We start from the raw sequence: 12,980 nt of genomic DNA, 5'->3' as shown, positions 1-12,980 counted from the left end.
TGGCTAGAGCGTGAACTTTTTATGCATGAGGTCGTGAGTTCTCTCCCGCACCAAACATTTTTTTTTTTTTATTCATTTTATCAAAATAAATTGCAAATAAACTATGCTCATCTCTTTATCGTAAGTTGATTTTCATTCGTACGAATTTCTGCTGAGCACTGAGACCCTACGCTTTTTTACACATTTTTACACCACATTTGCGATGGCATATTTCTCGGCATATATGATATAAATAATTTACAGAAATCTTGAGGTAAAACAAAAAAAATAAGAAATTTTGAATGAAGAGTATCCGTTTCGTCAAAATTTGATTATTTTTCGTTCTAACCGAAACCAAACATGGCATTCACACATACACGCGACACATTTTGCAGTACATGTTGCTTATATACTTTATAAATTGAGTCGCACAATGCGGCATAAGACAATCATGAGGGTATGTATATCTGATATACGAAGACTCTGTGGTCAAATGGTTAGCGTAGTTTGTTCATAAGTCAGAGGTTCCGTGTTCGAATCTCCGTCGGGTCACTGGTTTTTTTCTTCAAAATAAAAAAAACGGAAATAAAATTTACCCTAGAAGAGTAATAATAGAATTATATCCCTAGAAAACGCAGAATAAAGTATGTCTTAGAGTTTATATACAGAAACGAGTAATGTATGAAATAGTCACACATGGAAGATAAAAATAGTTATTTACCAAGGTAAACGAATATATTTCATTGATTTATCAACGATTTGTAGGCTTAATTTACTTTGTTTGACCTGGTTAATCACTGGCTAATCATGGTAAATCAGGTTAATCAAAAAGTGTGAGCAACGACTCGCATTTCAAAGTTAAATGTATTGTAAATCAGAAATTACTTGAAAATACGGCGCAGAAAATTATAAAAACAAAAGATAAGAATTGGGGAAAAATATAAGCAAAGACACTGAGCTCACGAGTATCAATCAGAAATTTCCACACAAACTCAAAACCCCAACAAAATCAACACTATAAAATTTGCAGCTGCACATATAAATTCATCATCAGATATTTGCATATTTCGAACAATAACATTATAAGACCCAAATAATTCTTTTGCGGGCTGAGCAAAGAAACAACAAAAAAAAATTCTGTAAAATTTTCATTTGAAACCTATATAAGACTCGGAAATTCTGCAGGTATCATTAAACTACTAATAAGTGTTTAGTAACTTACAACTACAAATTCTCAAAAATAAACTTACATTTCGAAAAAATAAGATGACCGCATGTATACTTTTCTTGCTGTTGGTGGTTCTATATTGCAGCTACAGATGGAGCCTGTAATCAGATTTGTTCTGCTTCAAATGGAGCTGTTGGAGCTCCTCCTAATGGAGCTGGCGGTGCTGGATCAGTAGGTACAGCAGGCGATCCTGGTTGTCCTGGATGTCCTGGTGGTAATGGAGGTGCCGGAGTTGGAACTGGAAATGGAGGTGCTGGTGGAGTCGGAGGGATAGGCGGCTCGCAATCGGCAGTAGGTGCTCCAGGTTTTCCAGGTGGAGCTGGAGGAAAAGGCGGAGCATCTGGTGGCACTGATGGCTCTGGAGGTGCAGGAGGTGTCGGTGGAGCTGGAGGTACAGGAACTACAGGATTGGGTGGATCTGTTGGTGGTAATGGAGGTGCAGGAGGTATTGGAGGCTGTGCTGCTGGAACTGCTCCTGGAAATACCGGAATACCAGGTTCTGGAGGAGTTGGTGGAGCTGGTGGTGCAGCCACTGGTAATTATCTTTCCTATTTTTTATATACATACTTTCGATGATATCATTGAAAATTTAAAGGTTTTAATTTAAAAAAGTTGGTCATTTTTCATTCAATTAGAAACAGTAGTGATTCACTAAGAAGTCATTTAAATTAATCGACAAAATTTATCATTAGGATGTACAGTCACCAAAAATATACCTTGATGTTTTTGTATTTCTAGGTGGTAAAAATGGCGGTAATGGAGCAGCTGGAGGAAAAGGTGGAAACGCAATTCTTTCTGGTAAAAATGGAGGCACTGGAGGAGCTGGAGGAGCCTCAGGTGGCGTCGGTGGAACTTGTGGAAATGGTGGAATTGGTGGAAATGGGTGTAAAGAGTCTAACTGGTGGATTCGGCGGACTCGGAGGAGCAGCTGGAGGTGCAGGTTGTTCAGTTGGTGGTGCAGGCTCATCTTCAACAACGTGTATATGTTAAAATTAGTTGTCAATAGTCTCTGATAAGTGGATTTATTCTATTGTTTACATTAACTTATTAATTATCATTTATTAGACAATACAAAATTTTGATGAATGAAAGAAAATGAGAAAAGTAAAAGTGTATTTAGTTAATCAAAGGAAAATATAATAAGAAAGTAAATTTGGATTTCCTGTTATACACATATTGTCTATCTCGCGACAAACCGTCGTATCTGCTAAAAACACACTGAAATTTCATTGTGTTTTTAGCAAATACTATGGTTTGAGATAGACGATATGTAAGTACTTTCATGAGATTGATTTCTAATCTATTCCTTCATTTCTTTCAACTTGTCCTTCTATACAGCTTTATTCAGAGTATGTCGTTTATTTCTGCAGCCGAACGAATATAATCCACAAAAATGTCCATCTTCACAGATCTTCACAGAATCAGATATATCTTACATAATGGGCGGAGCACAACAATGTGTGACCCCTGTATAAATCCATCGAATTAAAACAAAAATCCCTTCAACTTTACGTTATTGTCCGATTTATAAACAATTTAAATGCGTACATGCACATTAATTTAAGAGCTAGTGGATGATGATCCCTTCTATAACTCCGAATAAAAACAGAGACACATTAAAGTTCAAAGATTTATCTCCACTCTATAAAATTCCTTTTTATTTATCCAACAAATATAAGATTAATGACCGTATCCATTCCATACACAAAGTATACTACAGAGACAATGTATACGAAAAAATATGGGAGATAAAACATTTTCTTATTGATTACAATGAATATTATATCCATGTCAATATTGGAAAATCAGCCTCACCAAATTTTCTTTGCTATAATGCAAAATGGTTTTCCCAATTGAATTATTCCTTGTCATTAGCAACTGATTGAACAAAAAACGAGAGATGAACCCTTATTTACTTATCCAATAAACAAACAGACATTAAATCTGTGGCAATAGCGATGCATCAGCACTTTAAACTTTTTCCATGAAAGTGGGGGGATGGAATTTTGAATGGATAGCATCAAAAGAGAAACCGGAAAAACGTGGAGAGACACCGACAACAATGTGTAAAACGGAAATATCGATTGATTAATGATTATGCAGACAAAAATGCTTTATCTATGAAAATAAAACAAAAAGCATTCTTGAATTAATTGTACGACACGTTTTGAATCGATGGTTATATTTATTTGTGTGTGTGTATACGACAAGACCACACATATAACTTGATAACCCCTGCTGTTTGATATTAACCAGAATATTTGTGATTGTGCACATTCAAACACCATCTCTACTTTAATAATAAAAAGCTGAGCATGATGAAAGGCAGAATACACTGTTTTCCCCATTGCAAAATATTATTGATAACTTTGTCGTATACGTGAATGATGGTAAAAACCCCTTAAAAGTCTGTAAAACTACGGCACGGAGAAAGTTACTTGAAGTATATTTGAAGTGGAGCTCTTCACAAAGCCTGAACGTGAAGAGCAATTTATTTAATTCAAGTGTAATGTGCTATTAAATCAAGCACGGTGATGGCACTTATATTCACCAATGCTTTTGCCAACTATTATGCTTATATATGTGAGATTGATTTTTATTTAATTCGTATTGTATTTACATAAGCGAATTAAGGAATTTTCTGGTGTTTTTCACAGTCTGTCTCAGTTTGATTCTGGCAGACTCTGCCACACCGAAAGAAAAGTGGCCAAATAGAGTCAAAATGTATTCGCAGAATTGTAAATGTCTGAACATTTATTTGGGGTTTTGCTTTATTCATTTTTATTTATTTGGGTGGATTCTTTAATATCTACACCACACAGAAGTTCTTATCTCACTGTATAATTTAACTTCAAAATGCGAAAAGCTAGCGACAAATTCATAGGGAACCCTCGTTGCACCCCAATTTTTTCAGATGCAATAACTTCACTCTGGTAAAATACCCATCAAATGTAATGTCATAGGAGTGAAATAACTTCACTGAAGTTGGTTCACAAAAATAGAGCGCTGACATTAATAACTTCACGGCAAAATGTACTAGAATTTAAAAAAAAAATCTGCTGTCCTTGCTAGTTTCCAAACAACATTTCCACGGCAGAGAAAAAAAAATCCAGGCAGTAGCAGTACATTTTTCCAAAAGTCAAGAACCTTATACACTGTATGAAAATGAACTCAAATCAAGTTTATTTATTTATTTATTTCGTCAATGGCATCCGCCCCCTGACTACTTGCATTTTTAATTTTACAATAAAAGAACAGAAAAAGATTATACATGTCAAGTTGAATGAAAAAAAAATAGAACAAAAACATAAATAAAAACATTCACCAACGTCACATAGGAGTGAGTCACGTCTCGTTTGACCAATAACCAGAAAGTCGTCAATAGATCGTTTTCTGAGCCACCTGGAAATGAACGGTTAGTGGTTAGCGGGAGCCAGTCGACTAGACTGGCTCGATTCGGCACAAGTCGATAAGACTCGGAGTTAAGTCGTGAGACCACTTTTTAAAGTCGTGAGACCTAAATAACCTAATCGATACCGATTAGAAAAAGAACCATAGGTCCAGCATATTTGCAAGTGAAATGAAATCAGTCATGACATTTTGATCTTACCATTCAATTTGATTGGAATCTTCAACATTCTAACAGTCGTTTTGAATGAGTTCCGCGGCATACCCTGAAACCGAAGCTGTGAGAAACGGTTAAATTCCAAGCACATGTTATTTATTGGTTCATGGTAACCATACTTAGTCCTGTGTTCATCGACAATGAGTAGATCGTCAGCTCGAGTGGGACGAGGATTTAGAGTAATTCTTCTTGTTATTTCAAATGAATCAAGACCACCACTTAAAAGGTCAAAAGTAAACAATGCACAGGCATTTATCCTGCGTCTAGCAAGCGGTTCAATGTCGATGGAGCAACATCTGTCAATGTAAGGTGGAAGTTTATAGTTCTCGTCACGTCTCACTGATCGTCTGAGTGCAAACATCAAAAACTTCTTCTGAATCGATTCAATCCTATCAATGAAAGTTTCTTGATACGGGTGCCAAACGACCGAAGCATATTCCAGATACGAACGCACATGTGCGAAATATAAACTCTTCAAGGTTTTGACATTCTTAAACTCCTTACAAGTCCTGATGACAAAACCGAGCATCGAATAAGACTTAGCGATTACGTATTCGACGTGTTTACCAAAGGTCAGTTTTTCATCCATGAGAACTCCTAAGTCTTTCACCAGTTTCAAGCGAGTCACCACAGTATCGTTGATAGAGTAATTGAATTCAATCTTTGACCTTTTGCGAGTGAAAGACATCACATTGCATTTTCTTACGTTTAAATAAAGCTGGTTGACTTCGCACCACCGTAAGAACCTGTTCAAATCTCTCTGAAGAGCAGTAGCATCAAGTACAGTTTTGATCACTTTGAAGATCTTCAAATCGTCTGCATACAACAGATGAGTAGAGGAAGAAAAAACTTTCGTGACATCGTTCATGAACAATATGAACAGAAGAGGGCCAAAATGGCTACCTTGAGGAACGCCAGACGTCACATTAAAAGTCAACACTGACATAAAATGAATCAATTGTATTTGCAAAATATAAGGCTACTACATAATACAGGTCTCTAGAGTGAAATCAAGCGCCACTGCCTGGTTATTTTACTCTGCCGTGTGGCATTTCCCTATAGAAACGGTAAGATTTTTCAACATTCATGTCACATCTTATACATATCATTTCAATTGACACCAAACAGTCCGTGCAAATTGTGAAACTTTTGAATGAATTCGGATGCTTTTACCAACTAAAAATTAATTTCATAGTTTGGTGTAGAAGTATTATTAATATGTGTGTTTGGTTGACAACAGATGTATAAACCACCCATTGCTTGTAATATAAAAGGTGTCTTTATGATATTCATGTTAACATTTAAATTAATCTTCGGTACGTGACAGATAATTTGTACATCGTAATAAATACGTATGAGGGGAATAATGGTAATTTGGTATTTTGGCAATAATACAAATTAATTACACGTGTCAAATAAATGTATTTAATTATTGCTAAAAGGTGCTAAGGTTTTGAATCAATAGCTGTAAATCAAAGTTGAGAAAATTGAATTATGCAAACTATATACCAAACCATATACGTTACCAACGTCTATTCATCTGGAAAATCTATTAAAGAAATTAAGATTTTTCAATATATACCGAAGCTTTCAAAAACCCTTTTAATCATAAATCTCTTGTGGAAAAGAAGAACTAAATCGCAGAAAAATAAACATTTATGATAATCGCATTTTCTCAAAAGCTTCCATCCCCATAATTTACATGACCACCACTGATTTATGGGCTATACACGCTGAAACACTCTTCCCAATACATCTACAACAATTTTGCATAAAATTTTCCCTTTTTGCATAGATTTCATATTCAAAAGAGTCGTTCCGGATGCCTGGAAAGTACCTTTGAAACTACTGTTCGTACTCTTTGTATTATTTATATAAGAATGTGTAATTCCACCCGATAGAGTTTGTTGCGCACAGGGGTGACATTAGTATGGTACACTTTATCTTGGAATAAATGTCTGGTTTAATGGAATGTATATTCGATGTACGTTTAGGTTGGATTTATTAAATAAATAATTGTATAAATGTGCAACAGTCTCCAACAGGGACCGAAGCTAAATTTAACCGAACGATGAAAAACTTTGTTTTATAATTATATGAAACAACATACTCACTCACGTGCGGTGAAAAAGGTGTGGAAGTAGAAGGACAGTTTGGTGAAATACTTAAATTAATAATGAATCTGTAGGTCATCTGAATCATCTGAAATAAAACTTTTTATATTTTAAAGAATTGCGTTATGAGATATCAACCTATACAATCAATTCATAGTTGATAACGCTGCGATATCACAAATCGAAATACATTCACCGCTTGCTGTGGAGTAGAATAGAGAGTTACGCGAATATACGATGTCTAATGAATGAATAGAAACGAGGCTATCTGCGGTGATAATAAGAATTTATCATCAATGCTGATTAGATTAAGCGAACAAGTTTTCTTTAGTTGCTAATCTTGCGGCTTAGTTTAGATTGAAATTCGAGCCGAGAAGATGTGTTGTTCACTCTGGTTTTTGATATTGCTAATACCAAACATAATAACCACCGCCGCCAGTGCTTCATTCAGTTCACTTCAACAAGAATCGATTTCGTACCGTCTGCCAAACGAAACTTTCCCTGAAAACTATGTCATCCATCTGAAGACCGATATTCATGAAGGAAATTTTAATTTTACCGGAAGAGTAGAAATAACCGTTGCTGTGCGAGAACAGACTTCAGAGATTGTTGTACATGCTAGACAACTAGTAATCGACGATGTAAAACTTTGGAATGTACTCAGCGGCGCAACCGAAATTCAAATACAACCTTTCGAGTATAGTGCTGTAACAGAATTTGTGACAATAAGATTGGTGAGCGGTGTCTTGCAGACAAATCAGAAATATCTTCTTGTAATAGAATATAGCGGTGAGCTACGTGACGACAATCTGGGATTTTACAGATCGTCATACAGGGATGCTGACAATCAGTTGATGTAAGTGAAGTGGCCGTTGGTACTGTAGAATTCGTTTATAGTTTTATTTTAATTAGATGGCTAGCTGCCACACAATTTGCTGCTACAAATGCTCGGCATGCATTCCCTTGTTATGATGAGCCCTACATAAAGGCCACGTACGAGATCTACATAACTCATGATGAGAGTTACACTGCGTTGTCGAATTATCCATTATTCGAATCTACTAAAAAGTAAAATCTCAACTCCAAATAGCACCAAGAGACGAGACGCTTGTGATTAGTATTGTATTCGTATCAAAGTGTAAAATACTTTTAAATACGAATTATGCTTGCTCTACGTGTCGTCACATGCATAAGTGTTATCAGAGCTCTTGTTAAAAAAAAAAAACAAATTTTTTTTAGTGTCGATGGTTCAGTAACTTCTCATTTCTGTTCTTGTAACATTCACCAGCCAATACAATTCTCATCATACATTGTCGGTTTTGTGATAGCGAAATTCGATTACATTACAAATACCAACGAAAATGGCATCGAATTCAGAGTTTACTCACGACCAGAAGCGATAAATAATACCAACTACGCGTTGAATCTGGGACAAGAACTATTAAGCATAATTCAAGAAACGGTTAGGGTTGAATATGTTTTGCCGAAATTGTATCAGGTGGCCTTGCCAGACTTTTACTTTAATGCCATGGAAAACTGGGGTCTCATCACTTACAAGTATGTTGTTGAAAGTACTGGATGGCGATGTTGTAATGTCGTTTGTTTTAGAGAGGAACGTCTCTTATTTGACGAAGAGTCGGCACCATACACCAATAGAATTGAAAACAGCCGTACAATGGCACATGAAGTGGCACATAAATGGTTTGGAAATTTGGTCACACATAATTGGTGGAGCTTTGTTTGGTACAGTGAACATTTTGTGTAGGGTTTTTCTGCTCTAAAGGTTATTATTTCAATAGGTTCAAGGAAGGCTTCGCTCGATTCTTTGAACAGTACGCCTTTGGAAAGGTGAGCTGAGTCTATAATGTTTACAACGCACCGCAAAGCGCTATTATCTGGTGATTATTAATCCCATTTTTATCTAAAACAAGCAATTTTTCGCAGATACGATCTGAATGGAGAATCGAAGATTTATTTGTATTAACTGATGTTCAGAACGCATTGTTTACGGACTCGTTATTTACGACACGTCGGATGACTCAATATAAAGAGAGTCCGAGTGATATACTAGCACTGTATGATAACATAGCGTACGCAAAAGGTACACTACCAATTTTTGGTTATTACTTTGAGAGATAACAATTGTAATTTATATCATCAGGCGGATCATTTCTTCGAATGTTTTTTAATGTACTGGGCGAAGAGCGGTTCTTTAACGCAGTTACAGAATTGTTAAACACAGCGTAAGATTTTATTCGTTAAATTTGATCCAGAGTAGGGAAACTTTTGCCTTAATCTGATCATCGATCAGAAGAAGTAACAGATTTAATCAGTACATTTAGCGTTTGTGGAAGGTTGACTTACACCACATAGGATCTTTAGCAATGATTCACGCGGATGAAAACTTAGTACTTTTGTAGGAAATTCAGAGCAACAAATGAAAACGAGCTATTCGGAATCTTTGCAAATGTTACCGGCGAAATCGATTTGGTTGATACATTGCAATCATGGACTCATCAGACAGGATATCCAGTGGTAAATGTAAATCGGGATTACGATGAAGGAACATTTACGCTAACGCAACGCAAATTTAATTTAATACCCGACGATGACAATGATGCGGAAAATGTTGACTTATCGTGGTCAATTCCATTTAACTTCTTCGCCGATAGCAACAACAGAACAATGATTGTAACGAATGGTTTCTTCCCGCGAGAGAACACCTCCTTTAAAGTTCAGCAGACAACACAAACGTGGTCTGCCAGTGACTGGATTTTACTGAATTATCGTCAAACGGGATTTTACCGAGTCAATTACGACGAAGTCAATTGGAATTTAATAATAAGTGAATTGAATGATGGCAACTATCAGTCAATTCCAGTCTTGAATCGAGCCCAATTAATTGACGATGCCTTTAACTTGGCCAGAGCAAATCAATTGAGTTATAAGATTCCGTTTGGATTGATTGGATATCTGAATAATGAAACTGACTACATACCTTGGATGGTGGCGATGAACTCTCTTACACACATTAATAGATTTTATGTTCGCTCGGAAAATTATGAACTGTTTAAGGTGACTATTCAACTGAAAATTTAAAGCTCCTAGTTTGAACGGTTTGCATTGCTTCCAGGGCTTTTTGATAAATGTAATTCAAACTCTTCGCGTACGAATTCAATCATTAGATGATGTCCAAGGCGAGCCAATAATCAATAAATACGCTCGAACGTTAGTTATCAACTGGGCCTGTGAAATGGACCTTAGTTGGTGCAATTCATTTGTTATGGAAAAAATGAATAGATATGTTGTCGACGGCATTGCCATCGCACCGAACTTGAGATCAGCCGTTTATTGTTCGGCTGTTCGAATTGATCCATACTACTTTTCGAAATTATATTATGATTTGATATCTACCAAAGATCAGACCGAAAGGAAATTGATCATCAACGCACTGGGATGTTCAAAACACTCAACGGCATTGGAAACAAATCTTTTAACAATCTTCCAAAACACCGACCTACGTCAACAGGAAATTACACCGTACTTTACGTCTATATATTCGGGAGGACCATTGGGTATGTTGGCTGTTATTAAGAGCATCAGATCATATACAAAAAGATACAGCGCAGAAGAAATAGTTAAGAGAGTGAGTGTCGGAGGAATTGTCTTAGGCATGGCACAGCGAATTTCTACGCAAGAACTGGAGGAAGAAGTAAGTTTGAATGGCTTTCGTAGATAAATTGAATTCGAATCACTTGACTCGTTTTCAGTTTGACTCACTGTTGGACGATTTGCTGTCTCATGGTTTAATAAGTAGTTCTACTGTAGAAACAGCTGAGAAATATATTAAGATGAATTCAGACTGGCTGAACGTTTCTGATGAACCAATTAGAGACTATTTGAATGACTACTATACAGGAGGAGCAAACTGTAAAAGTTACCTTCCTATCTTGATGATGACAATGTTACTGTTAGTTTTTGGAACACGAGCAACGATGTAGATTAAATGTCCATTACGTGCAGACGAAACTGTAAAGCATTTGCTAATTTCCTCATTGCATAAAATCAAAATTTGTAAATACGAGAAGATGGATTAAAGAGAAATGTGAAGTGAACTCCATTAGTTGCATTACAGCTCATTATTATAATTATTCGGTTATTGCAGTGCATTGTCATTTTACGTAGAGTCATTCGAAGTTTTCTAACAAACGAGCAACTGTATCTCAAACGGTAAGTAATGCACTCGTTGAACATTAATGAATGCTAGCCAAAAGTTTGAACAAATGTCACAATTAAGTACCACTTTGCATTCAAAAATTCCACCTAACTTACAATTTCAATTCCCAAAAGTCTTGTTTCGAATGTTCCTTCATTCTCTGAATGAAATCGTTTGAACAGGAAAAAAAAGAGAATTTATGCAATGCAAGCTTAACCATGCAACAACTGTTAATTTTCTCACGAAGTTTTCGAGAATTTTGTGTTAAAATTGAAAGCTTTTTCATTTCAAAATGTTAACACCCAAATGCTAGTATAACGAGGGGCTCTAAGCCGAGCGACGAAATTTTGCATAAACTTTATGTTAGTTTATGTAGGCTGTTAAAAAAACATTTTGAATGGCCCAAGGGATATCGATTTTGTTTTTATTTTATTTTTCGTTGTTTTATAGAGCAAACATTCATCATTCATGTATGAGTGAGTGGCTTCACTGATTTGGATACCATAATCTGAAGTGAAGATATTGCTTTGCATCTTTCTTTTTTTTTGAAATAAATATGTGGAAAAATGTAAAAGACAAATGTGTTTCGAAGGAATCAACGAAATGAATATTGACAATCGAAACGGAAAAAAAATCCCATTCAAATCTTCTATCTTCCTGAATTACATTGTTGTTAGACATTTTCACTTAACCCTGTCACACCATGCCAATTGTTCGAGGGAAAAAAATTTCATTCCAAAACGTGACATATCCACTCATTGTTGTGGATTAACGTATAAATTCTTCCTCTCACATCTATTTCATTTCATTCTTTTTTCCGCATTTTACACCAGTTTGTAGGCACTTTTTTTCTTCCTCTTTTTTTAATATATAACATTCCTTCATTACAGTTCACGTCACCATGATTTAGCAATTCAATTTTAATAGTAATGTCATTCCATCAGTGACAAAAACAGGTCATACATGATATATAACATACTCCCTTTTATCGTCGTGTTCTTTTATTTCCATTGTACAAAAATTGTACATGGCACGAATGCCTTCAATTTGTTACGCATTTTGTCTGGGTCTTGTGATCAGGAAGACATATAACATTTCGCGATATGTGAGACAGTGGATGTATAGTTCGGATAGTTTTCTTTTTACGATGTTTTTGTGATGACGGAGTATCGTTGTTAAGATGTTGTGAGCGAAGCGAGGGCCGTAAATCAAACGAGTCGAAATTTCCTATATTACCCGACATGTGCGTGGTTTTACACATGAAACATCAATTCATTGCGACATTGTTAAAAATGAAAATAAAAACTAAGTGACAAAACAGGTGAGAAAATTGTTATTTTCTCACCACGGGATAGAACTTTTTGCACCTGAATTGCGGAGTTAAAAAAAGTTTTCTTCCGATTTTTCTGTAACCAAAATACCACCGAGTGATAAATACTTTTCACTCGAGACCATAGTCAATGACTATTACTCGAGACCATAGTCAATGACTATTACTCATAGGCCAACGAAAGTTTTATTCTTCGTCGATTTGACACATTGCACACATGAAAGAACAAAAGTTGGAGATTGTAATTCCAGGGTGTTGTGTATCCGAGAAAATACAATTATCATTTTTTCTCAAATTATCTAAGGGGAAATTTTTAGGCTCCAGCAGTTTTAGCGTAGAGGAGAAAATGTCTATTTTGTTTTACTATTCGTCTAACTTAAGCAAGTTCATTGTTCGATTTTGTCGTTGCTGTCGGTAACAAATTATCAGCCGTTTTTTAAAGAGTAGCCGTTACTTCCTTCTATACGGATCATTTCTTAGTTACACTT

General features: G+C 35.8%; 2 protein-coding genes across 2 annotated transcripts; both read left to right on the top strand.

Moving 5' to 3' along the window:
- The first annotated feature begins 1,287 nt into the window (after positions 1-1,287).
- Positions 1,288-2,197, top strand: LOC119080010. Its single transcript, XM_037188190.1, has 2 exons — positions 1,288-1,742; positions 1,946-2,197. The coding sequence occupies exons 1-2, from the start codon at positions 1,560-1,562 to the stop codon at positions 2,195-2,197; spliced, it is 435 nt and encodes a 144-aa protein (XP_037044085.1). The 5' UTR covers positions 1,288-1,559.
- A 5,095-nt stretch (positions 2,198-7,292) lies between these two features.
- LOC119075752 (aminopeptidase N-like) lies at positions 7,293-11,080 on the top strand. Its single transcript, XM_037182294.1, has 10 exons — positions 7,293-7,802; positions 7,859-8,014; positions 8,186-8,503; positions 8,555-8,689; positions 8,746-8,794; positions 8,891-9,047; positions 9,108-9,189; positions 9,367-10,021; positions 10,080-10,658; positions 10,717-11,080. The coding sequence occupies exons 1-10, from the start codon at positions 7,324-7,326 to the stop codon at positions 10,945-10,947; spliced, it is 2,841 nt and encodes a 946-aa protein (XP_037038189.1). The 5' UTR covers positions 7,293-7,323; the 3' UTR covers positions 10,948-11,080.
- The last annotated feature ends 1,900 nt before the right edge of the window (positions 11,081-12,980 follow it).

The sequence above is a fragment of the Bradysia coprophila genome, chromosome III (assembly GCF_014529535.1).
Source record: "Bradysia coprophila strain Holo2 chromosome III, BU_Bcop_v1, whole genome shotgun sequence".
Taxonomy (NCBI): Eukaryota; Metazoa; Arthropoda; class Insecta; order Diptera; family Sciaridae; genus Bradysia; species Bradysia coprophila.
The sequence above is the reverse complement of the archived record's forward strand: the minus strand, read 5'-3'. Positions and strand labels throughout refer to the sequence as shown.

What these genes read in the sequence shown, in the direction of transcription:
- LOC119080010 (XM_037188190.1), top strand. Translation starts at nt 1,560, where the DNA reads ATGGCTCTGGAGGTGCAGGAGGTGTCGGTGGAGCTGGAGGTACAGGAA. An exon ending in AGCTGGTGGTGCAGCCACTG is followed by an intron (nt 1,743 to 1,945) that starts GTAATTATCTTT and finishes TTGTATTTCTAG; the next exon opens with GTGGTAAAAATGGCGGTAAT.
- LOC119075752 (XM_037182294.1), top strand. Translation starts at nt 7,324, where the DNA reads ATGTGTTGTTCACTCTGGTTTTTGATATTGCTAATACCAAACATAATA. An exon ending in TTATTCGAATCTACTAAAAA is followed by an intron (nt 8,015 to 8,185) that starts GTAAAATCTCAA and finishes AATTTTTTTTAG; the next exon opens with TGTCGATGGTTCAGTAACTT. An exon ending in TGGGGTCTCATCACTTACAA is followed by an intron (nt 8,504 to 8,554) that starts GTATGTTGTTGA and finishes CGTTTGTTTTAG; the next exon opens with AGAGGAACGTCTCTTATTTG.